At 40.6% G+C, this 25,133-nt stretch overlaps 2 protein-coding genes across 4 annotated transcripts in view; one reads left to right on the forward strand and one right to left on the reverse strand.

Moving 5' to 3' along the window:
• Nucleotides 1–5,392, forward strand: part of rtn4a (reticulon 4a) — a 33,242-nt gene extending 27,850 nt beyond the window's left edge. For all 3 annotated transcript variants that reach the window (XM_038991973.1, XM_038991974.1, XM_038991975.1), the window contains exons 4-7: nt 237–306; nt 1,061–1,107; nt 1,259–1,317; nt 4,488–5,392. In XM_038991973.1, coding sequence (XP_038847901.1) covers nt 237–306; nt 1,061–1,107; nt 1,259–1,317; nt 4,488–4,533 — 222 coding nt within the window. In that variant the 3' untranslated portion in view covers nt 4,534–5,392. The remainder of the gene's footprint in view (nt 1–236; nt 307–1,060; nt 1,108–1,258; nt 1,318–4,487) is intronic.
• A 2,695-nt stretch (nt 5,393–8,087) lies between these two features.
• LOC120045650 (echinoderm microtubule-associated protein-like 6) overlaps nt 8,088–25,133 on the reverse strand; it is an 84,503-nt gene continuing 67,457 nt past the window's right edge. The window contains exons 28-41 of the mRNA XM_038990568.1: nt 19,780–19,858; nt 19,487–19,616; nt 19,266–19,364; nt 18,447–18,620; nt 18,054–18,262; nt 17,735–17,892; nt 15,682–15,796; nt 14,846–15,034; nt 14,453–14,625; nt 13,362–13,524; nt 11,393–11,496; nt 10,117–10,270; nt 9,883–9,983; nt 8,088–8,112 (exon numbers count right to left, since the gene is read on the reverse strand). Coding sequence (XP_038846496.1) covers nt 8,088–8,112; nt 9,883–9,983; nt 10,117–10,270; nt 11,393–11,496; nt 13,362–13,524; nt 14,453–14,625; nt 14,846–15,034; nt 15,682–15,796; nt 17,735–17,892; nt 18,054–18,262; nt 18,447–18,620; nt 19,266–19,364; nt 19,487–19,616; nt 19,780–19,858 — 1,873 coding nt within the window. The remainder of the gene's footprint in view (nt 8,113–9,882; nt 9,984–10,116; nt 10,271–11,392; nt 11,497–13,361; nt 13,525–14,452; nt 14,626–14,845; nt 15,035–15,681; nt 15,797–17,734; nt 17,893–18,053; nt 18,263–18,446; nt 18,621–19,265; nt 19,365–19,486; nt 19,617–19,779; nt 19,859–25,133) is intronic.

Consider the following 25,133-nt stretch of genomic DNA (forward strand, 5'->3'; position numbering starts at 1 on the left):
GATTACAGAAGCTTGTCTTACTAATTATTTGCCTACATTTTGAAATGTCATCGTGTTTCCAAGCCACAGTAATGCACTTCAGATAATCTTAATCGGCACCAATTGAGACTTGAGTAGTATGGTCAGCTGGTCTTAAAACGAATGTTCACAACAATATTGTGACAACATGCAACCCATGAATAGGCCTAGTGTTCTGAACAGACTGAAATAAAACCTGTCATTCTTCTCTCATCCAGTTTGCTGTGTTGATGTGGATTCTCACCTATGTTGGTGCCTTGTTCAACGGACTCGACCTCCTTATTCTAGGTAAGATACTTTTTGAAAAAGTTGAAAATTGGAAACTTAAGCATAAAGGCTTTTTGTGACATTTTTGACACTTCACTTCCACTCTTGCCTGGCTGGGCAGAGTTGCAGTTTAAACTATATATGTATTTTTATTTTTTTGTAATGGGCAGGCTTAGGTTTAGGCAATAACCCAATCAAAACAAAAAGCTCCTTGAATGTGGGAGTATGCCAGGCATATTGGGGTTATCAATTATGGCCTATTGTATAGATAGTAGAACAAAAATGAACGTTTAAGATCAGACTTAGTTTATAAATACTTTGCTACCATGACACACACCGACCCACTTTGTTCCCTGTTAGCATGTGCACATAGTAAGTACACAATCATGCTTTTGGGATACGTGTCTTTCCAGATTCCACAATTCTTCTTTAGTTGAGGACACTACATCAGTGCACTCCCTCTTGGTCCTTATCTTTGTAAGTCACCTTGATTTAGCACGTGTTTTATCAGTTTCTTTATTAAAATATTTAGCTAACTCTGACAGCAGGTAAAGCAAGGGGCTTTAGCAGCACACAAGTAGACTACAAATGCATGCTGGGCCGGGTTACCCTGACCTCGTGACGTGAGCGAAATTGGAGCGTGCGAGAAGGCAGACCCTCCAGCCTTTGGGAATTTCGCTCCAGTCAAATTGGGTGCTCTGCTCGCATACTCTGGTCTGTATACAGACATAGTGGCTGACTGACAGAGGTGTCAACCCTCTCCCCCTCTCTCCAGGTCTGGTTGGACTGTTCAGTTTCCCCATCATCTATGAGAAGTACAAGGTATGAGCCGTTATTTGCTGATAATGTATGAAAAATGTTAGAACTTTCACACCTCTACTGAAATGTTGATCAATTGACTTCAAAGTGAAGTGGAAGTTTAATGTTGTACCTACGCTTTTCACTAGAGTGATTTTTGTTTTGTGTATTTTAGGTACAGATTGACCATTATGTGGGGATGGCCAACAAGCAGGTCAAAGACATTATTGCAACGTAAGTAAATACTAGTTGACAAAATGTGACTAACTTGGCAGTGTTGTAATGCAAAGAAAAAATGTATAGGAAGTAGGTATCCAAAAATCTCTTTGAACAACCAGGTCAATTGCAGTCCTAAAAAGCTGTTGAAAAGTAAATTGTGGTGGATGAAATTGAAATATCTTGGCAGTGATGTAATGAGAGATGCATCTTCCAAATATTCGTGGGCGGCAGGTAGCCTAGTGGTTAGAGCGTTGGTAACCGAAACTAGTAACCGAAAGGTTGTGAGATCGAATCCCGAGCTGACAAGGTAAAAATCTGTTCTGCCCCTGAACAAGGCAGTTAACCCACTGTTCCTAGCCCTCATTGAAAATAAGAATTTGTTCTTAACTGACCTGCCTATCTAAATAAATAAAGGTAAAATATATAACAAATTCAAAAGTACAGTGCATTCGGAAAGTATTCAGACCCCTTCCCTTTTTCCACATTTTGTTACGTTACAGCCTTATTCTAAAATGGATGAAAAAAAATCCCTCATCAATCTACACACCATAATGACAAACCGAAAACAGGTTTTCAGATATTTTTGAAAATTAATAATAAATATTTTTGCTATGAGACTTGAAATTAAGCTCAGGCACATCCTGTTTCCATTGATCATCATTGATGTTTCTACAACTTGATTGGAGTCCACCTGTGGTAGATTCAATTGATTGGGAATGATTTGGTAATGAGCGCACACACCTGTCTATATATGGTCCCACAGGTGACATTGCATGTCAGAGCAAAAACCATGAGTCATGAGGTCGTCCGTAGAGCGCCGAGACAGCATTGTGTTGAGGCACAAATCTGGGGAAGGGTACCAAAAAGCGAGGTATGGACCTCGGGAGCCCGAACCATGAAAAACAGCCCCAGACCATTATACCTCCTCCTGACAGTCAAATCCACTAATCTTAAGGGGTGTCCACAACATTTGTATACATAGTGCATGTGTTGGGAATGGGACAGTGTTTGGCATGAACTGTTAAGTTCCAATGTCTCTCTGGCCATCAGAAAAATACAGAAATGAAAAAGCTTATTTTACATATCTACCTAGTTTTCAAATTTGACAGTATTTTATGTTTTGGAATAATTGGTTATGAATTTGCTTTGAATAGTTAATGAGCCTAGGGTGGCAACGTATACATTCTAAGTGATTTCAATGGGTCTTTCATCATTCAGATATTTTATACTGTTCAATTCAACGTCACCCCGATACTACGTTAAAAAAAAGGCATACTAGCCAAAGTCACAATGGCACGTGATCCAGACAGGCCTTTTAAAGTTCAATTGTTTTTTGCCAAATTGATTGTATAATGTATTAATTAATGCATACATTAAAATCAACCTATATAACAATGATTTATTTGAATGGTAAATCTCTATTGATAAACTGGGTAAATTAATCTAGCCTAGGCATATTCACAATACAGGTGAATGTATATTCAATAGGATGTGCATGCATTGAGTTATTTAGCTTGTTTTGGCTGATTTTCCATGGGGTGACAGAATGTTTCCCTTCCGTTTGGGACTTATTTTATTATACTCAACATTTGCGTAGAATAGCATTAGTCTTTTTATAAATGTGTACGCTGTGTCTTTTTAAGACCCATGACATTTACACACACCGCTCGAGGAAATATCTTGACTGGGAGAGATGAGGCGGGGTAGACTAAATTCATTTTTGGTGACGATCCGCTTCGAATTTGACAATATTTTGCATTATGATTTCAAGCAAGGTACTACTGGTATCTTTTTGCATTGTAAAGTGGTCTAAGGCACTGCAGTGCTAGCTGTGCCGCCAGAGATTCTGGGTTCAAGCCCAGGCTCCGTCGCAGCCAGCCGCGACCGGGAGGCCCATGGGGCGATGCACAATTGGCCCAGCGTCGTCTGGGTTAGGGAGGGTTTGGCCAGGAGGGATATCCTTGTCTCGTCGCGCACTTGCGACTCCTGTGGCGGGCCTGGCGCAGTACACGCTGACCAGGTCGCCAGGTGTACGGTGTTTCCTCCGACACATTGGTGTGGCTGGCTTCCGGGTTGGATGTGCATTGCGTCAAGAAGCAGTGCGGCTAGGTTGGGTTGTGTTTCGGAGGACGCATTACACTCGGCCTTCGCCTCCCGAGTCCGTACGGGAGTTGCAGCGATGAGACAAGACTGTAACTACTACCAATTGGATACCACGAAATGTGGGAGAAAAAAGGGGGGTAAACATTTTTTTTATTTTTAATAAGTGGTAACGTAGCCCAGACTCCCAGTGAGTGCAGTGGTTCCTCAGGACAGGCTAGAGCTAGCAATGAGTAAGTGCCCTGCACAGGGAAAGTTTGGGGCATGGCTAGAATTGAAACAGGATGCACTAAAGCTCAATTTCCAGTCTCATGGCAAAGGGTCTGAATACTTATGTAAAGGTGTTATATAAAAGTAAATTAGCTAAATTTTCGAACCGTTTTTGCTTTGTCATTATGTATTGTGTGTAGATTAAGGAAACATGAATTGAATCCATTTTAGACTAACGATGTGGGGAAGGGGTCTCAATACTGCCGAATGCGCTGTATAGCAGACTAATTCCGACTTGATCGTTTAAAATCCTGTGCCAACAAAGCAAGGAAATTATCTAATAGTTTTGAAAAAATGAATCTCCAATTGATGACAAATTATTGAAATCCCTCTGTTATACCACTGATTTAAACATTTTATTCACATTTTTATCAGACACGTATTGCATCATTTTACCATTAAAAGGTTCTGCAAGAATTCAATTGTATTATAAATAATTTACACAACATGCATACAGGAAGAACCCACCCCTTGTATTCAGAATGACTTTTCATTCAGAACCAGAATTTAATTACCCAAACACATAGCCACTTTATATTTATTTTTATGTACTTTGTAATATCTTCTAGGAACCTTTGGCTGGATTTGTATTATTACGGTTTTTTAAACTATTGGTGATGTCGTCGTACGTTATTTTTACACGTCTGCACTCCTGCCTACATAATTGACCCTTGTATGATAAAGTAGGCCCTATGTTGAATTGAGGTGTTTGTAGAAGGGTGTTTTACTCAGAATGAGCTCTTTCATTTTAGTGTTTTTTTTGTAAGCATATCAACATGGTTTAACTAAAGCTTTGTGCTTCTTTCCACTTTCAGGGTCCAGGCCAAAGTCCCTGGACTGAAGCGTGTGAAGGCTGACTGAAGAAAGAAATGCCGGTCAGTCCCTGAAGTCCTTTAAGAGGGTGGGAGGCACTGGGCGGGGGTGGTGTGTTTAAGGTGGTATGCAGCACTATTTTCAGAATTCCTTGTGTTCCCTGAAACACCCTGGATTATCAGTATTCTATAGCTCAAGTATTGCCACCTTTTGATGAACTAATTTGACTATACCACTATGCTATCTGGCTCAAAATGCTAGTTGGAATATGTTAAAAAAAATATATATATTTTAATCTTGCACTTGGACATTACCAGTGATGGATGTTGAAAGGAAATTGTGTTCCATGGGCTGGTTCATTTGTTCTTCGACGCAGTGTTCAGACAATTGGAATTGCTATGTCTTTCTCTTTTTTTTTGTAAGAGGGAGAACTTTGGAAACCTGAGTTTTTTTTGATTAAGTTGGTGGTGTTTGTGATTTTACTGTTTTATTGATTGTAGTTTCACAAAGCTTCTAGATCTCTTCAGTGGCTCTTGAGTGTGCTTGACACGATGTGTGTCATTGTGCTTGGCGATGGTCTAATACCAGCAGGGCGCTATTCCATAGCACTTCATGCTTCTGAGTATTTCTAGTTAGAAACATTTAGAACTTTAAAAAATTAGAGCATTTAATGATCATTTCAACTCATGCAGCTGCCTAGTTAAACTCTAACACGTTTACAAACAACTTAAGATGAAAAAAATGAAACTGTCTGTGGACCCTATCTAAAGCTGCAAAATTATGTAACTAACTTCAAGCATTGTTTATGCAAGTAATTGTGAATGTTACTTCATACAATTGTAATGTACTCTTCTGTTTGTGGAATGCATTGTGAAATATAAACAATTACAATAAAGCTTCTAGATGAATTACTGTGTTTATTTCTCAGTAGGCAAGATGGAGGGTATAGAAAAGTTAAAAAGCAAACACTTGCAGAAACTATAGCTCTGCCTGAACACAACCCTATCCAGGGCATGTTTTAAGTGCTTGGATGTCAACCTTTTTTGTTGAATAGGAATTTACAGTATACTCAATGCTTTTCTAACTAGCATGTAGGATGTTAGTACATAATGAATTGTCATTGTCTCAACCTAGTCTGAAATTACATTTTGTACATTTGAGTGATTTTAGCGGATGGTCTTATTCAGTGACTTAGTCCGTGCATTCATCTTAAAGGTAAAAGTGAAATGAAGAAGTCCTCAACTGGGGGCAGAGACGCTCAATATGCCTTTTGAGTGATGCCCCCTTCTAACCATTTGAGGTCTAATTATTCAACTTTCATTGGACAAATGATTACGATTTTTGTATACAGTCATTTAATCTTTCCATATACGTTACATCTATGTTGGCACACCATCACTTACAATAAATTGGTATAAAACAACCATTGTCATTCATACAATAATCTTGCCTCACTCTACAAAGATGTAATTTTGATTAAAAAATAAATTCATGCATTTGAGCATATTTTAGTAATTTACAATATGAAACAATATCTAGACAATCAGTCTTGTACAAAAATGAAATGACAAATGGGAACAGGAATCCATACTTTAAAGAATGCACATAGTAACAATATTGAGATATTGCTGCCACACTACTAGCTAAACGTTACAGTGAGATTGACTGACTAAATACAGCAAGGTGAGGCAAAGAGCTCAACAGCAGACGAACACCGAAGAATGGAAAGATGACCAGGGCTTGAGTAAGACTGCATAGTTGGCTTTGGTGTGACAGGTCACTCCTAGACTGTCTAATTTCACTTCACCTTAAAGCCACCCATTGAAGTACCACTGAAATCCCTTACTGGAAGTGAATCTTGATTAAAACAGTATTCTTCAGTGTATTAGATCTGAACATTCTTTTCACTATGGTTACATGGAAAAACATTTCACAAAGTGTAAGTAACATTGACAAAATAAGAATGCTCAATGCCATGTGACGTTCACAAGCTGAAAATTGAACGTCAGATCACTGAGTAACATTTAATATTTTCATTAGAGCTATTAACATACTATATTACATGTCATCATACTTTGGATGTTTATGCATTAACTTAAACAGCAAAGCAATGCCCTTTTCTGCATATTGAATGAGTAAAACTTTACAATCTAATAGCACCAGACATGTACAAAAATGATTTCAACTGAAATTGCAAAAAAATATAAGACCAGTAGAAATATTCAGAAAGGCACTTAAGTTTGATAATGTTCAACAATGGAAAAGGCTCTTTCAAATAAATTATGGGAAAACATTTTTTTTGCTCTACATTGGCTGGGATTCAATTCTTGAAGCGCTGTTGACAATGCAGAATTTAACCAAGCCTACAATTTCCGCGCACTGGAAATTCTTACTAACATAAAAAAAATCCACATCAAAATCCGTCTGTTTAATTAAACTAGATTTTTTGCATTCGTTGCGTCTCAATCCGCCGATATCGCCCTTCCGCATCTGCGGTGAAAGGTCGCAGAGCTAGAACGGTGTTGTCAGACCATGAGACATCCCGAAAATCATTCTCACAAAACGAAAATGTCTAGCGTCCGAACGGTTTAACCTACAAACTATTATGACCACTCTATTGAAAGTTGAGACAAAGGATGGTTTTCTCCGTTTTGCTTTAGGACGCTCACAAGACTCGTCTGAAGGACCCCGGTACCAGTTACAAAAATTAATGGAAGTATATATGGAGATAGTTTAGTGCCTAAAATAAGGGGGATAAATACATGTAAAAAATCATAATATATATATATATTGTTTCCTGATCTTTATGTCTCAGATTTTGGTCAGACACTTCAAAACAATCTTCCTTTAGATTTTTTGGGGACTATTTGTTGTTCACATTATTAAATGTGTTTGTTGGCAAATAGCAGTAATGCCAAATTCAATGTTTCATCCAATTTTTGTATATATTGTTTGGATACCTTAATGGGTCTTAAAATTAAAAATCTAATAGCTAAATAATCCTTGGTATTACCATATTAAAACAATTCCATATGCTATCCCCGGCTTAGACAGAGTTTAGACTTGAGGTTTTAAAGGTAATTTCAGCTTGAGCTGACATCTGCAGCGTTTACTGTGAATGAAATCTCCGCAAGCGCGGGAACATTGCCTTTAAAAGCCCCCTTGTCGACAATACGCAATCGGATTGAATCCCAGCCATTATCAATGGTTTAAATAAATCAATAGCTGGCGTGGCAACCTGTTTTCATGTGTCCTTCATTACAAGCAGATGAGAATGTAAACACAAATGGTAATTTCTTGTTTGGACAGAAAATCCACCATTTTCTAGTGGCAAAAAATCTGCTTCAAAGTAATTTCCTGTTAGAAAAGGAGCTACCTGCTCTGCCTAATGCTTAGACTTAATAGTACAGTGATTAGCGTATTGCACCCCATTCTCCCCCACAGGTGGATGGGGAGACATAGTTGCAGCATGTCAGGCAAAAGATTGACCGTAGCCAGACACTTGAGGCATTGGGATCCTGGCTGCATTCTTGTCAGAATCCAAGACTTACTGCGTTAGGCTAAGGAGTCTGAATGCATGGTTGTGGAGAAAAGACTCTGGTTTATAGGCATTTCCACACAAAGACACTGAAAAAGAGGGAGACAATACAGCAATCAGTCAAACAAAAAATCATAACTGAATCAGACCTGTCTGAAATCAGTTTAATGCAACTACTCATTGTAGAGTATCTACAGTTGAAGTCGGAAGTTTACATACACCTTAGCCAAATACATTTAAACTCAGTTCTTCACAATTCCTGACATGTAATCCGAGTAAAAATTCCCTGTCTTAGGTCAGTTAGGATCACCACTTTATTTTAAGAATGTGAAATGTCAGAATAATAGTAGCGAGAATGATTTATTTCTTTCATCACATTCCCAGTGGGTCAGAAGTTTACATGCACTCCATTAGTATTTGGTAGCATTGCCTTTAAATTGTTTAACTTGGGTCAAACGTTTTGGGTAGCCTTCCACAAGCTTCCCACAATAAGTTGGATGAATTTTGGCCCATTCCTCCTGACAGAGCTGGTGTAACTGAGTCAGGTTTGTAGGCCTCCTTGCTCCTACACGCTTTTTCAGTTCTGCCCACACATTTTCTATAGGATTGAGGTCAGGGATTTGTGATGGCCACTCCAATACCTTGACTTTGTTGTCCTTCAACCATTTTGCCACAACTTTAGAAGTATACTTGGGGTCATTGTCCATTTGGAAGACCCATTTGCGACCAAGCTTTAACTTCCTAACCAATGTCTTGAAATGTTGCTTCAATATATCTACATACTTTTCTTTCCTCAGGATGCCATCTATTTTGAGAAGTGCACCAGTCCCTCCTGCAGCAAAGCACCCCCACAACATGATGCTGCCGCCCCCGTGCTTCACGGTTGGGATGGTGTGCTTCGGCTTGCAAGCCTCCCCCTTTTTCCTCCAAACATAACAATGATCATTATGGCCAAACAGTTCTATTTTTGTTTCATCAGACCAGAGGACAACCTTTGTCCCCATGTGCAGTTGCAAACCGTTGTCTGGCTTTTTCATGGCGGTTTTAGAGCAGTGGCTTCTTCCTTGCTGAGTGGCCTTTCAGATTACGTCGATATAGGACTAGTTTTACTGTGGATATAGATACTTTTGTACCTGTTGTTTCCTCCAGCATCTTCACAAGGTTCTTTGCTGTTGCTCTGGGATTGATTTGCACTTTTCGCACCAAAGTACATTCATCTCTAGGAGACAGAACGCATCTTATTCCTGAGCGGTATGACGGCTGCGTGGTCCCATGGTGTTCATACTTGCGTACTATTATTTGTACAGATTAACGTGGTACCTTCAGGCATTTGGAAATTGCTCCCAATGATGAACCAGACTTGTGGAGGTCTACAATTTTTTTCTGAGGTCTTGGCTGATTTCTTTTGATTTTCCCATGATGTCAAGCAAAGAGGCACTGAGTTTGAAGGTAGGCCTTGAAATACATCCACAGGTACACCTCCAAATCCCTCAAATGATGTCAATTAGCCTATCAGAAGCTTCTAAAGCCATGACATAATTTTCTGGAGTTTTCCAAGCTGTTTAAAGGCACAGTCAACTTAGTGTATGTAAACTTCTGACCCACTAGAATTGTGATACAGTGAATTATAAGTGAAATAATCTGTCTGTAAACAATTGTTGGAAAAATTACTTGTGTCATGCACAAAGTAGATGTCCTAACCAACTTGTCAAAACTATAGTTTGTTAACAAGAAATTTGTGGAGTGGTTGAAAAATTAGTTTTAATGACTCCAACCTAAGTTTATGTAATCTTCCGACTTCAACTGTATAACGTAATTCATCTGACACGTGGTTAAGCCTTAACACAAGCTCTGCATACCTGGAGTCATGTCCTCCAGTGCTGATCACATATTTATCATCATAGGAGAAGCGAATGTTGGTCACGTGTGCCGAGTGCCCAAAGTAACGCTTGTGTTTGGCCTGCAGAGGATCAAAAGATGTATTAAACATTTGGAGCAGCCACAGCCAACAATGTCTGCTCTATGGATTCAGTAACTACATAGCTTAAAAAATATATCACAGTGATATTGTTGAGAGGAAGTGAAGCACTCACAAATTTCTCAGTGCATGGGAAGTCAAAGAGCTTGACCAGCCCAAAGTCGTCCCCGGTGACCACGTTGAGTCCGGTGTGGGAGACACAGGCACAGTTGACGTCAGCCTTATCAGCATTCCGTGGCCAGATACCCAGCACCTCATCTCCCAGGATACTGAGAAGAAATGAGGGAGAGGAGCCATGCTCAGACTGAAGAATATGCTGCACAAAACCACAGGCCTGCCAGTAAAATACTGAGATAACATTGTTCCACCACAGAATAGCCATTTTTGAGTTTCATCCAAGTCAATTGAATTACTATAGTAAATTTCTCTCCTCAGTAGTAAAACATATGTATACTATAGAAAGAAAAAAAAGGATTCCTGCATACTACTAAAGATCTCAACCAGACATTAGCTTGTTTCCCATTACAATGTGGTCTCAGGGCAATTTGTATTATTATGTACGTAAAGCAGTGAGACTTATTATGATATATTACGTTACATTATGGCGGTTAGGGGAACTAATGACAAAGGTTAGGATAACTTCCATAAAATGTTAGAATTTACGTAGCAGGTTAGGTGAATTGGGTTAAGTTTAGAATAAGGGTTAGCTAAAATGCTACAGTTGTCCCCGATGCGACTCGGAACGAATAGCCTTTGGATTGCTAGACGGTCGCGGATTACGCCCATCCATCCTCTCCAACCAACCTCCCTACTTTTGTTTCTGTCTAAAGTAACTATACTATTAGTAGATATCATACGTCTTGGAAGTGCTCAGAAATATGTAAAGTATGTTTCGTATGGCTCTGAGACCAGGCTGCCTAATAAGTATGCTACTGCTTATATGCAGAATCTATTTTTAACCCATTAACCTTGGGAAGACTGATGTTAGAGGGAGTTTGGGGTCTATTCATGAGAAGTGGACAGTGACAGCTGTGCTGCAGACAGTATTGATTGACCCCTATTATTCCATTGATCAATAACAGACACCCAAACACAACTACAAAACAACATGTCTGGGTGTGCCCCACATCCGTACGCAAACGTGCCCAGATGGCTTCAACGAGCCTAAAGCTCAAAAAAGTTGAACCAGCAATGTATTTGTATTGCTTTGGCTTCCCATATTGCAATGTCCCTACCAGAGTGAGCTGTTATGTGTAGCTCCCATTGTTGACGCAATCTCAATAGTGTTACCGTGCAGTGCTTGCGTTCTTTACTGAATATGGAGCTCAGTTTTGATTTTAGAGAGTATGTGGGTTTGATTGAATTCCAGTGACTACAACTAATCTTTCTACCTGGTCCAGGTGGCCCAGGTGATCCTGTCAATCACAGTCTGTTCTGTCACAATTTTCCCAGAAGGCATCTCATGCACCTGGCGCTTATAGTTTCCTGTGGACACCTGTAGACACACAGCCAGTGACACGTCAGAACACACACTCATGCATATGCACACACAACCTCTATCAGATGTCGTCATATTATATCACTCTGAAATCAATCAATCAGTCATCTATCTACCAGCACTGTCTGCACAGCTCAGTCTGCACAGCTAGGAAGGAAGAAAAATGTATGAACCAAAACATGGATTTAGGCTGTGATTCAATCAGACCGTGGGTTTTCGACAATGATTGAGCCGACAGATGCAGGGTTTACTGTAAAATCTGTGAACCCGGGGACATTGCCGCATTGTCAAAAACCCACAGTCGGATTGAATCCCGGCCTTACAATGAAATCGTAATGAGCTTAGTCCATTATATAACTTCAAATGGACTGGGAGGACCTTGGCCAACTATACTGGTCCCTCCCCTTCTGTGTCCTGCCTCTGTCCCTTCAAGCCACAGACACATTTGTACTTGTAATTGTACGCTGAGGTCAGGTTAAATTTAGCAGGCCAAGTCACCATCTTACCCTGTTTCTGATCATGTGCCAGTCACATCAACATTTCAGAAAAGGTGCAAGGGTCTCCATAACAGCAAGGAATGAGTCTATAGAAATACCTCAGATAGGGTTACTTTGTAGCATAATGATGCGTGAGGTTACTCTAGAGCAGCTCCAGACTACTGTTAAAGGTGCTACTCACAGGTTGGAATCTTTTTGTTGCATTGTTTTTCAGAAAATTTCCATAATATATCTGCCGCTAATAGTGGAATGATAGTGTTTCACAGTATTACTTACCCACCAGTGTTGTGATTGGCTGTGATGTTCGCCACTTGATTTCTCCCGCCAGAGCAGCATCTGTTGTCAAACTGGGAAAGCAGTTCTGACTTTGTGGCTGTGTTATCTAGTGGAAATCGCTCTGTCAATTCCAGGTTGCTAAAATTCGCTCAATTTCAGTTTATATGAGAAAACAAGCATTGAATTGTTTAGGGAATCATCATACCATCTAAATCGCTGTGAAATATATTTTCTATAGCAAAAAATATTGTTTTAAAGCTATTTGAACCTGGTGGACCAAAACCGTAGATACTTCCGGTTTTGGTCCACCAGCCTCAAACAGCAGTTTTGGTCCATCAGCTTCAAACAGCTGTAAAAACTATATTTTGTTATTGAAAATATATTTCACAGCGATTTAGATGATACAATGATTTCCTACACTATTCAAGTGGTAAAACTGTAGAATTTTTCCAAACAGGAGTGATTTTCACTAGATAACAAAGCCAAAAAGGCAGAACAGGTATCTCAGTTTGACAACAGATGCCGCTCCAGCGGGAGAAATCCATAGGTGAATATGACAGCCAATCACAACACTGGCAGGTAAGTAATACTGTGAAAACACCGTCATTCCACTATTTAGGGCAGATATTTTATGGACATTTCAAAAATTAAAATGTAACAATTAAAAAAATAAATCCTGTGTGTAGTACCTTTAACTAGAAGGGCACTTGGCTAACATGCCTGCCATACATGTGTGTCTAAATATAGGTTTTTCCACATTCAGTATGCTTTGAAATGGATATATGAGTGTCCATCATGGTGAGAACACACTGTGCAACATGATCAAATGGTCAAGAGTGCTGTATTAAACACAACATAGGTTGTAGATTTAGCTCAATTGGTTTCCACAATAATCAAATAATATATTGGTTTTTTTTACCATTCGAACATAATGACCTTGACAGCAAAATAACATTTAACTCATTCCACTATCTATTTTGTGTGGTTTTAGGACACATGTAGTGTCTATCGTTTATTTAACAACAACAGCTCTCAAGTGAATTATCATATTCAGCCTGTTTTTAAACTATCATGGTCAGTGTAGCATACCTCAATGAACATGCTGTCTGCAGAGAAGTCCATCTGGATAACAAAGCTGGAGATGTCCTTACAGTAGCCCACACGGTTTAGCGAGGGGCCCAAGGTAAGGTCGTAGAGGTCAACCGTACTCTCCACTGAGCCCACTGCCAGGAGGTGTTTGTCTGGACTGAACCTGAGAGGGTCACACAATAGACATAATATATATATAGACAGACATCCTCAGAGTTCAATGGTCATTGACTGGCCTTTAACTGAACCAATGTCATTTCAAATGAGTTTACTTCCCTTTTTTAGTGAAATCAGAATTTGAAAAATCCCTTTAATGTTGCTTAGTTTTTTCCTTGGTTGTAACCAAGGGTTAAATTGGGAATTCAGTGGTGGGGGGAGTCATATTTGGGTTGAGCCAGGGTTAAACAAAAATCTATGGTTTGAGTTATGCCAAGATTAAGCTTAGGGTTATGCCAAATCAGGGTTGTGGCTGAGGCAAGGGTTAAGGTTAAACCTAGGAGAGGGGGTGACCTCGACAATTTATTGTTAAAACATGAGGCTGCCTGGATCTTTAATTTAAAGACCCTTGCTCCCCTCGGTCTCAACGTTTATAGACACCTGTGTGTGTCCTTTGACACTAAATAAACTAGTGATCCGCAGTGTTTGTCATTATACCCTGATGAAGACAGCTTGTCTGTTGAAACGTTGGATATTAGGTTATTCAATTATTTCATCTGAGCTCCTAGAGTGTGCGGCTCTCCTATTATTTCTCAAGTGAACCGGGGTGTGGACATGAAGATAGGGTTAATTAAGGTAGTGGTTGAGGCTAGGGTTCAACTGGGATGTGTACATTAAGCATGGTCAGGGTTGTGGTTGAGGCTAGGTTTGAACATGGATGTGGACATGAAGCTAGGGTTAGAGTTGTGTTTGATGCTAGGGTTAGGGTTAGAGTTGTGTTTGATGCTAGGGTTAGCGTTACTGCCAGGATGTGGACATGAAGCTAGGGATAGGTATCTGGTTCAGGGTTAGGGTTGAGTCAGGAAGTAGACAATGGTCTAGTCAAAGTGCAAGAGCCCAGCTCCAGGTGGCTCCTATCTCTCCTCAGTTCTTGCCTGATGTCCTGTATGGCAGCACTGCGGTCTCGTTTCTTGGCCCACATCTTAAGTGAGTTGGTGAGGAGGATGATGAACTCCCCATTCTTCATGCCCACAGACACCATCTCCCCATCAGGACTGTAGCTGGCACACTTGGCTGGGTGGCCCAGGCTCACTTTGTTCAGCAGTTTCTATCAAGGAAACAGACAGCAGGGTTGAAGATAACAAAACATGAGACATAGGATGGTATGTGGCCATTCTAAGGCTAACTAAATACAGGTGCAAAGGAAACCAAGAACACAAATAAACTAATTTGAGATTCAAAAAAGTTTTCAGCGAATAAATTATGAAAGACATTCAATGTAAGTGCAAATGCAACTCAGCAGACCATAGTGTTTCTCTGTGCTGTACCTTGTCGGCCAGGTCCCATATGCGGATGGTTCCGTCGTCACTGGCGGAGATGAACAGGTCTTTAGAGGGGTGGGTGGCCAGGCCCCATATCTCGCCCTGCATGTGACTGTTGATCAGGATGTTGGACGCAGCGTTTTTCTCCCCCACCTCAATGATCTCACCATCCTTTGTGCCTACCAATATCTTACCCTGGTAGACAGGCACACAAGAAGGTTACTGTTTTTGACCCTTCAAAAACCCTAGTTGAAGCTATAGACGTAAAATAAACTTAACTTGACGTGAAAGACTGGTTCAAATAACATGTCACATCTCCCATAATACTACCGTAAAGGTGGCTAAAGCTGCTGGGTAGGCTATGAGCTTCTGAAGGTTGCCACAGTATGGGAAGAAAGCCAGCAAAGCCATTTCCAAACAAATGACTCAGCTATCTTTTTTCGATTGAAAAAATAAGTGATTTTATTCGCTGCATTAATACCTTCTCTGACCTTGAATATCCCAACTCTGTAACAAAATGTATGTTCTGTTGCAGTGCAATAAACAAGGAGCAAGTGTGTATGAAAGAGCACCAAATAGATTGTGCAGTTATAAAGGCCCAAAAATTCTGACTCAAAACCAAGTCTTATCTAATGTCTAATCATCAGTCTATCCAATGAGAAGATATTTGTAGCTGCAGATGAGAAGGTACCATTCTGTTTTTTAAATAATATAGCTAGCTAGTGTACTGTATATTTATTTCCAAAGGGAACTTTCAGGGAGTTATTTTCAGGTTTAACATTTGCTGTATGCATACTTATAGTCTTTCCCACTGGGGTGTGTGCTGGCTGTGCTGAACTCACCTTGCCTCGGCAAACGGACCTCACACACTCAACAGTCTGTCCCGTCTCAAGCTGGAACGCTCGGCAACGTTTCATCTCCTGGTCCCACAGTTTCACTGCACCGCCCTCCTTTGTACTGAGAAAGCATGTGCCGTGCACACACACACACATTTTACTAACCTTGTGGACACAATTGATTCCTGTTCAAAATCCTATTTTCCCTAACCCCTAACCCTAAACTGGGTCTGTGCCCCAACTTGGCCACCCCATTCAAAATGTTCTGGACACACCACTGAATATACAGTTGAAGTCAGAAGTTTACATACACTTAGGTTGGAGTCATTAAAACTCGTTTTTCAACCACTCCACAAATTTCTTGTTAACAAACTATAGTTTTGGCAAGTCGGTTAGGACATCTACTTTGTGCATGACACAAGTCATTTTTCCAACAATTGTTTACAGACATATTATTTCACTTATAATTCACTGTATCACAATTCCAGTGGGTCAGAAGTATACATACACTAAATTGACTGTGCTTTTAAACAGCTTGGAAAATTCCAGAAAATGTCATGGCTTTAGAAGCTTCTGATAGGCTAATTGACATCATTAGAGTGATTTGGAGGTGTACCCCGGGATGTATTTCAAGGCCTACCTTCAAACTCAGTGCCTCTTTGCTTGACATGATGGGAAAATCAAAAGAAATCAGCCAAGACCTCAGAAAAACAATTGTAGACCTCCACAAGTCTGGTTCATCCTTGGGAGCAATTTCCAAACGCCTGAAGGTACCACGTTCATCTGTACAAACAATAGTACGCAAGTATAAACACCATGGGACCACGCAGCCGTCATACCGCTCAGGAAGGAGACGCGTTCTGTCTCCTAGAGGTGAACGCACTTTGGTGTGAAAAGTGCAAATCATTCCCAGAACAGCAGCAAAGGACCATGTGAAGATGCTGGAGGAAACAGTAAAACGAATCCTATATCGACATAACCTGAAAGGCCACTCAGCAAGGAAGAAGCCACTGCTCCAAAACCGCCATAAAAAAGCCAGACTACGGTTTGCAAATGCACATGGGGACAAAGATCATACTTTTAGGAGAAATGTCCTCTGGTCTGATGAAACAAAAATAGAACTGTTTGGCCATAATGACCATTGTTATGTTTGGAGGAAAAAGGGGGATGCTTGCAACCCGAAGAACACCATCCCAACCGTGAAGCACGGGGGTGGCAGCATCATGTTGTGGGGGTGCTTTGCTGCAGAAGGGACTGGTGCACTTCACAAAATAGATGGTATCATGAAGCAGGAAAATTATGTGGATACATTGAAGCAACATTTCAAGACATCAGTTCGTAAGTTAAAGATTGGTCGCAAATGGGTCTTCCAAATGGACAATGACCCCAAGCATACTTCCAAAGTTGTGGCAAAATGGCTTAAGGACAACAAAGTCAAGGTATTGGAGTGGCCTGCACAAAGCCCTGACCTCAATCCTATAGAAAATCTGTGGGCAGAACTGAAAAAGCATGTACGAGCAAGGAGGACTACAAAACTGACTCAGTTACACCAGCTCTGTCAGGAGGAATGGGCCAAAATTCACCCAACTTATTGTGGGAAGCTTGTGGAAGGCTGCCCGAAACATTTGACCCAAGTTAAACAATTTTAAGGCAATGCTACCAAATACTAATGGAGTGTATGTAAACTTCTGACCCACTGGGAATGTGATGAAAGAAATAAAAGCTGAAATAAATCATTCTCTCTACTATTATTCTGACATTTCACATTCTTAAAATAAAGTGGTGATCCTAACTGACCTAAGACAGGGAATTTTTACTCGGATTACATGTCAGGAATTGTGAAAAACTGAGTTTAAATGTATTTGGCTAAGGTGTATGTAAACTTCCAACTTCAACTGTATCATCATCATCATGGACACAAGAGGAGAGTGTTAGCCAGTGGAATTCCAGATGTGATTTTGGTGCTATTTTGTGTTGTTGTTTTGGTTTGATAAGGAATGGTGTTTTAAGAGGATCATTGAGTGGGTCATCAGTGGTCATGCAGCAGTGCGGTACTCACGGCCTCTCCTTGCCCCCTGTGACGATGAGGCCGTCTCTCAGTGTGGTGTACATGGTGAACACTGGCCCGGTGTGGGCTTTAGCCACGACACGAAGCAGGAAGTGATCTCTCCACACGTACACATCCCCGTTTATGGCACCTGTGAATGTTAGGTTATTCTGGAGGAAGAGAAACCACACAGATAGGATCACAAAACTTCAAATGTATCTCAAATTAATCACAGAAAACATGGTTGATTATATTAGCCCATTAGTCTAGGGTAAATCAAATCCATTAGGGCAAATTAAAGAGTTTAGTTAAAAATTCTGTCAATACTCACAGCACCGAAGGCCACAGACAACATGGTCTGCATCCTGCCATCCTCCACTGAGCCCACCACTCCCTTTTTATACATGAGAGAGCCTCCAGCCAGTGTCCAGAACTTGATGTGTTTGATGCCAACAGACACAAACTGAGAATCGGAGTCTGGCCGGAACTCCACTACAAAGATCCTGTCTGGATGGCCTCCTTTACTGGTCACTTTAGCACCTGGACAGGGGAACACACACACAAGCACAAACACACTTCTAAGACCTGCTATTTACAGTTTACTGAATGATATCTAACAACATTGTTACGATTAATTATCACAAAAAATCCACTTATCACAGACCAATCTAAGCTGTAGCCTACCACCATCTCAGTGTATATTACCAGGGTCAGAATGGCTCACCTTCCTGCCAGCGCCACACAGTGATGGTGTGTTCAGGCTCCACCCCCACAGAGAGCAGCAGCTTGCCTGTGGCGCTGAAGTTGACGTAGCCCACCCCCTTAGTGTGAGAGCAGCGCAGGATGGACAGTGTCTGTTTACTCATTGCGTCCCACACGTGGATGGAGGGAGTGGTGCCTGCAGTACAGAGAAAAAGATCATACTCTGATCAAGTATATAGGGATGCAGCATGGAGCAATAAAGGCCAAATAATTGTCTGTAGTAGATAGAATGTCTCGGCAGAGTCTAGGTTGAATCAATATGGAACAATACAGAGGAATAATTACTGGACAAACTAAGGATAGAAAACAGAGGACAGCCCACTGGGAAAACTGTAGGAGAACAGCAAGGAAAGGGTAAACCTATAGGGTAAAACTGTAGAACACATCAGTACAAGGGGCAATCTGGAAGGCGTTTTACCTGGTAGGTCTGTCACTTCACCTGTGGTGTGTGAGCGATGGGAAATTAGGCAGCAAAATTACAATTGAAATCTAAAGTGAGTGCTTTATCAGATGCTGCTGAGGACATTATGATATAAAGCACCAATACAACTAATTTTAGCACCAAACAAAATGAAAATGTGCCAATGCAGACTGAACCGGTCACCAAAAATGGCCCAGAAAAATGAAAAGATGATAAGGCATTCAATATCTAGCTCTTTCTCTCATGTGCACACATTCAGCCCACGCACGAATGCTACGAATAAGTACATGCAAAGTACATAAACACAACCACAATCAAAATTAAATTAAACACGCTCATTCACAGCAGTACAGGACATACCAATCTGTCCTGTAGCGATTACATTTTTGTATTTTGGATGTTGATTGACGGTCAAACAGAGGATATCATCTGTATGTTCCAAGTAGAAACTCTGAGTCCCTGAGGAGAAATAGCATTAAACACAGAGTTCATCTTCATCTTATCATGTATATTCCTATATATCACAAGCCCTGAAGTTAATGTTGAGTATGGTATCCAAAAGTGTGGCCATGTAGCTGTACCGGTGGTGAGGCTGTGCACCATAGCCGTGGCTGCTGTGTGGAAGACAATGTCGGCGCCGTCGTTGAGGTAGTGAAGGTTGTTGCGACAATCAAAGCCCCTGAACCCAAACACGTGGTCCAGCACCAGGTCCTGAAAGTACACACATCACTGACCAATCACATCCCACTGTGCACCAAACCTTCCCAACACTGTTTCATAACAAACAGTGAAAATGTAACATGAACATGTAAAATAGGATGAGTACGACGTCAGAGTTATTCAGAGTTCACTTTAAAACCACTGTGAGACAAACCTCAACAAGCTTCTTCTTTTTGGTGATATTGTTCTTCTGTAGCTTCTCTGGTTGGGGAGCAGCTCGGCTAACAGGAGGCCTGCAGAGAGTAAACAGGTAGAACTGCCTCACACAGCTGATATATTGGACAAATATATTATCATGTTTACCACAGATCTTCAAAAAAAAAAACATTTCATTATAGGACACAGCAATGGCACATAAAGGATAGATTAGGCCACGTTCTAAAGAGGCTGTCTGGTCTGACATGAGGCAGATAGAAACAAAGAGAGGAAGAAATATAAAAGAGGGCACGTGAGAAAAAAAATAGGACCTATGGAGTAAACTGCAGCTTGAGCAACTCAGAGAACAAAACAGCTGCAATCAGTCATATCACTCTGAATAGAAACATTGTTAAGCAGTGCTACAGTATATCATTGCTTGTTCATCACTCATAATAACCTTACTGCTTATAAATACACAAACATTCAGTGTGCCCCATGACACTATAGATACTACACAATGTCTACAGACAGATTCAGTGCTACATACTGTATGGAATAAATTGCATACATCAAATTAAATTGTCCCATTACATTTTCCACATGTATGAATTTTGGCCAGCCGCTGCACACACACATATCACCAAGGTGACACATCACATTCACAACATCAACAAGCGTCAACTTTCACATAAGGATTACACTAATAATGACACATCACACCAGTTGGCTGAGGTTACATTTAACATGTATGGCAATGAGCCACAGAATGAAATTCCACTCAGTCAGTCTAGGAGCTCTGCACTGCCGCCTGCAGCACATGTACATCTGCCTCTCGGTGAGGCTTCCCTGTATTTCCCTCTCTCTCTGTCACCCCCCTTACTGTGATTGTTTTCAATAAATGTTTTATAAAATAAACAAAATCGCTTCATAGCAAAGACCAATTTCTCAAGTAAGAATTTTGCTAGGACTGTCTGGGAGTGGTCTGAGTGAGGAGGGGAAAACTGAAAACTAGCTGTTACTGGCAGAGAGGTTTGGAACTCTTTCTTATTGGTCTATTAACTAATTTACCAACTGGTGATGTCACCTGGCAGGCCAAAACTCCATCCCAACACAACAGGCTTAAACATTCAGGTGGTTTTTCAAACAGCTCTTACACTGAACGGGCATTAACATAATTTTCACAATATTATTACAATCGCAAAATGTGGAAATACAGTATATAGAAAACAGGAAAATCACTTGGTTGACTGCACTGGGCCTTTAAGGTGAGTGGAATTCCACCCTCCTTAAAAATTAAGTTATGGGATGTGTTGTAAAATTAGATTTCCTAGATGGTGTTGGTTACCACAGTGATGTGGCCTTGCTGAGACCTGAGGTCCATGGTCACACTTAGGGTTTAGCAGACTGACCGTGTTAAACATCTGACTTATATTGGGGTGTCAGGTAGCCTAGTGGTTAGAGCGTTGGTCTAGTAACCGAAAGGTTGCAAGATCGAATCCCCGAGCTGACAAGGTAAAAATCTGTCGTTCTGCTCCTGAGCAAGGTAGTTACCCCACTGTTCCTAGGCCGTCATTGAAAATAAGAATTTGTTCTTAACTGACTTGCTTAGTTAAATAAAAGGTAAAAATATCAATACTATTGATATCTGACACAAAAACACAGGGCCATTAGAGGAAGAATAGAAGTTATTGCTCCTAAACATTGGTTGTCAAAGGTTCACGGAAATCTGTACATGCTTCCGTGCGCACAGACAGAGAGTCTACAAATTAACAGAGAAACACATATTAAAGTAGACGTTGAGGTTAAAATCCCACAGGAGGTTGAACAGTGCAATGACGATGCAGAAGGATTAGTTATACAGCACCACCACTGTATGCATTTTGTATTTGATTTATTTATTAAGGATCCACATTAGCTGCTGCCAAGAGGTATTGATATGTTTAAACCACCGAGCTGTCTATTTAAATGACTAGCACACAGCTCAGACACCCATGCGTACCCCACAAGACATGCCACCAGGGGTCTCTTCACGCAGTTGTATTGTATAACTACAACCGTGTCAAACAGTTGCACAAGACAAGGTTCCAGGTCACTGGTAAAGCACTATAGCCCAAAGGTGATAGCTGTGATCACATACATACATAGTTTACACTCCTTACAGCTGACAGACACTACCGTTCTTCTCTGTCTGAACAGCACTTTATAAGCATTGTCTGGATGACCTTGCATGACAGGGAGTTAATATTTCCATCATTTACTTTCTCCGGTTTCATTCTGAAATCAGACTCCCTCTTCCCCATATGTTTTAACAATATTTTTGGTGACGGTGTCTACGTGCTCTGAAATGAGTTCAATCAGCATATCAGAGTGTAGCGTTGCCACATAACACCACAGATTGAATATCTGTACAAGTGTAGTAACTAACTCCTGCGGACTGATTGCAACATTTTTCATGCTGAGACAGGATTGTATGATCATACAGTGACATGAGTTTGGGACGTTGTCTAATTCCATGTCTCTATCTGAACAGAAAAAAAAGAAGATGACAAGAAGAATCCGCCCCCTGGGTGTGAAACTCTGCAGTCTGGATGCAGAGATGCAGTTGTGATCAGATGGGAACGAGATGAGCCGACTGTCACCATGCAGGACAAACATACAGAACAACAGAACATCACAGAGAAACAGAGACACACTTGGACCTGGAGCCACAGTTTACACACAGTGTGATAGACACAAGTAGCTCACTTTACCTGGATCCCCTTGAGAGCAGTGGACAGAACCAAGTGAAAGGTTTAGAGGACACAGGTCGGAGCCCGAGGGGACTCACTATACTACAGTATAGCTATAAGGCTCATGCAACAAGCAACCTGGAGAGCTATTTGACTGTCATTTTTGCCTGCTGCAAACCATGCTCTGACTGTTAGCATACTGTCAGCATGCCAGAAAGAGAGAGAGACTGCTCAGAGGAGAGGTGTGGAATGAGAGAGTGTCCCAGTCTAAAGAGCAATAAGGGGAGGGGGTCATACCCTGGGGTCCCTGTGCAAACTGTGCAATAGCACTCCTATGAGAGGGGGGAGGAGGGGCACAGGGAGAGAGAAATGCATCAGTGCCTCTCTCATCACCCAAGGGGTTATGGGAAAACAAGGTCCTGCGATGTCTGGGGCCCCACAAGAGGGAGTGAGGAAGAGAGGGGGAGAGACAGAATCAGAAAGAAAGGTCTCCTCCAGCACCACTTGGTAGATCATTACTGTACTCTTAGTGCTCTCTACACCCTAAAACAAAATATATTATTGTGATACAAACGACACAAAAATGAGAATCTGAAATAAAATGTGTTATTCATGCAATTCCCATGGCTTCATGATACTCAGAATTTGAGGAGTTTGAGCAAGCTGAGTGATATGAGGACCCATAGGCTATGGGAGGTTATGCCCATGGTCCAAATAAATATATGACTACAAAATGTTTCAGACCTGCCTCCTGTAGTACCATTATAGGACATAAATGAATAAACAAACACTTTTAAATTTACAGGTACATAGGTTAAAAAGGAATAATAAAACACAGATTTCTTTTTCTTCCATTCTGTTGAAATAACAACACCATACTCTATTGAATGTTAGATATTTTAGCTTCTGCCCACTCTACTACTATCCTTGTCCTGCCCATCTAAAGCCCTGTTAATAAACCTGGTTCTAAAATGCTTCCTTCGTCCTGCTCTTGTCCGTTTACACTTTACAATCAGATCACAATGTGTCTTTTAATCATCTACACCAGTCTAACAATGTGGGCACAATCAGAATGTGGACAAGATCAGGACAAAGGACGCGTGTTAGCACCAGGTATAAATGGGACTTAATGTATGGGAATACCACCCACATCCACATCCCATAGCTAGCACAGAATGTATGCATTAGGTCATACTTACTTGACAATGCCCTGCCTCCAAAGGAATGCAAGTTAAAACACAAGAGATATTAGGTGTTTCTGCAGACAGAAGTGTGCCCCAGAGTCATGGGGATCACAGATAGTAAGGTTGAGGGGACAAATCAGCATGTTACCATGGAGCTGACTAACCCCAGAGAATACAATCTGTTATACATTCATCAAGGACTAGGAACGCACTACTGAACACTCAACTCTAATGGTGTAGTAGACAATGGAGGCCATAGGGCAACAATTGACCCTATTAGCTATAATATCAGGGTTTGTAGTAACTGCATATCATTATATGCAATTACTGTTTATTGGTGGCTATAGAGAGAATATCTAGCTACAGTACTGCTTAATGGGGTTAGTACTGTACAAACATGCAACTTGCTGAATTAAGTGTACACAAATTATAAAGGGATTGATAAAATAATCATACAATTTAATTGTAAATCATGCAAAGTGTATACTGCATTGGATTTTTCACAACAATACTTCTACTTATTGTACATACCACACACACACAGTAGAGTATATACTCTATACAGTCTCAAAGCAACTGAGATCATACCAATGATACTGTTATGTATAGACCACATATCGGTATCATAGCAACATATATCACACAGAAGCGCCAGAGAGCACACCTGCTATACATGCACATAACATTATGCAATACATTGACTAGATTTCTACACAAGCCACAAATACATGCAATCTCATACTGTAAAACCACATAGATTATGATCCAAACACGTACATCCAACAATCCACAAATAGATGGACAACATATAAAACATGCACACAGCATACAATATCAACGGGCTACACCCACAATACATGCCCAGGACAATCCATCGTATCATAGCAACAGAGCTGACTAATATAGAGAGAGTATTGGAGAGAGAGGACACACATACACTCATACAGTGCAGAAAGATTACATGGAAATGGTGATAAAGATCTTTATATGTGCATAGAATAATGTCTCTTTTTGTAAAAAAATATGTTGGGTTAAGTAGTACAGATAGGTAGAGTAGTCTATAATGTCTATCAAATGATTAAATCAGGCCTCATACTCCATTTGAAATAGCCAAACATGGAAAAACACCCCAAGCAGCCTTCCCTTACTCTGCAAATGATGTCAGCTAAGCACTAAAAAGTCAACTCACTCTGTATCATAAAAAGCAAGACCAAATTCTATATCCATGTCAATCCTACAATGACCACCTCTGAGGCTTTACAAAAGGATAAATACAGTAGATGTCAGTTATACTCAAACAACACCAAGATGTATATTGATAGGTAGGAGGTAACTAAAGTTGTATCAAATGACAAAAAAAACAGGTGCAGTTTCCGTTTCTGACACCAGAGGGCTCTATAAGCATTCCTTTAAGCAATAAGGCCTGAGGAGGTGTGGTATGTGGCTAATATACCACG

The sequence above is a fragment of the Salvelinus namaycush genome, chromosome 4 (genome assembly GCF_016432855.1).
Source record: "Salvelinus namaycush isolate Seneca chromosome 4, SaNama_1.0, whole genome shotgun sequence".
NCBI classification, from domain to species: domain Eukaryota; kingdom Metazoa; phylum Chordata; class Actinopteri; order Salmoniformes; family Salmonidae; genus Salvelinus; species Salvelinus namaycush.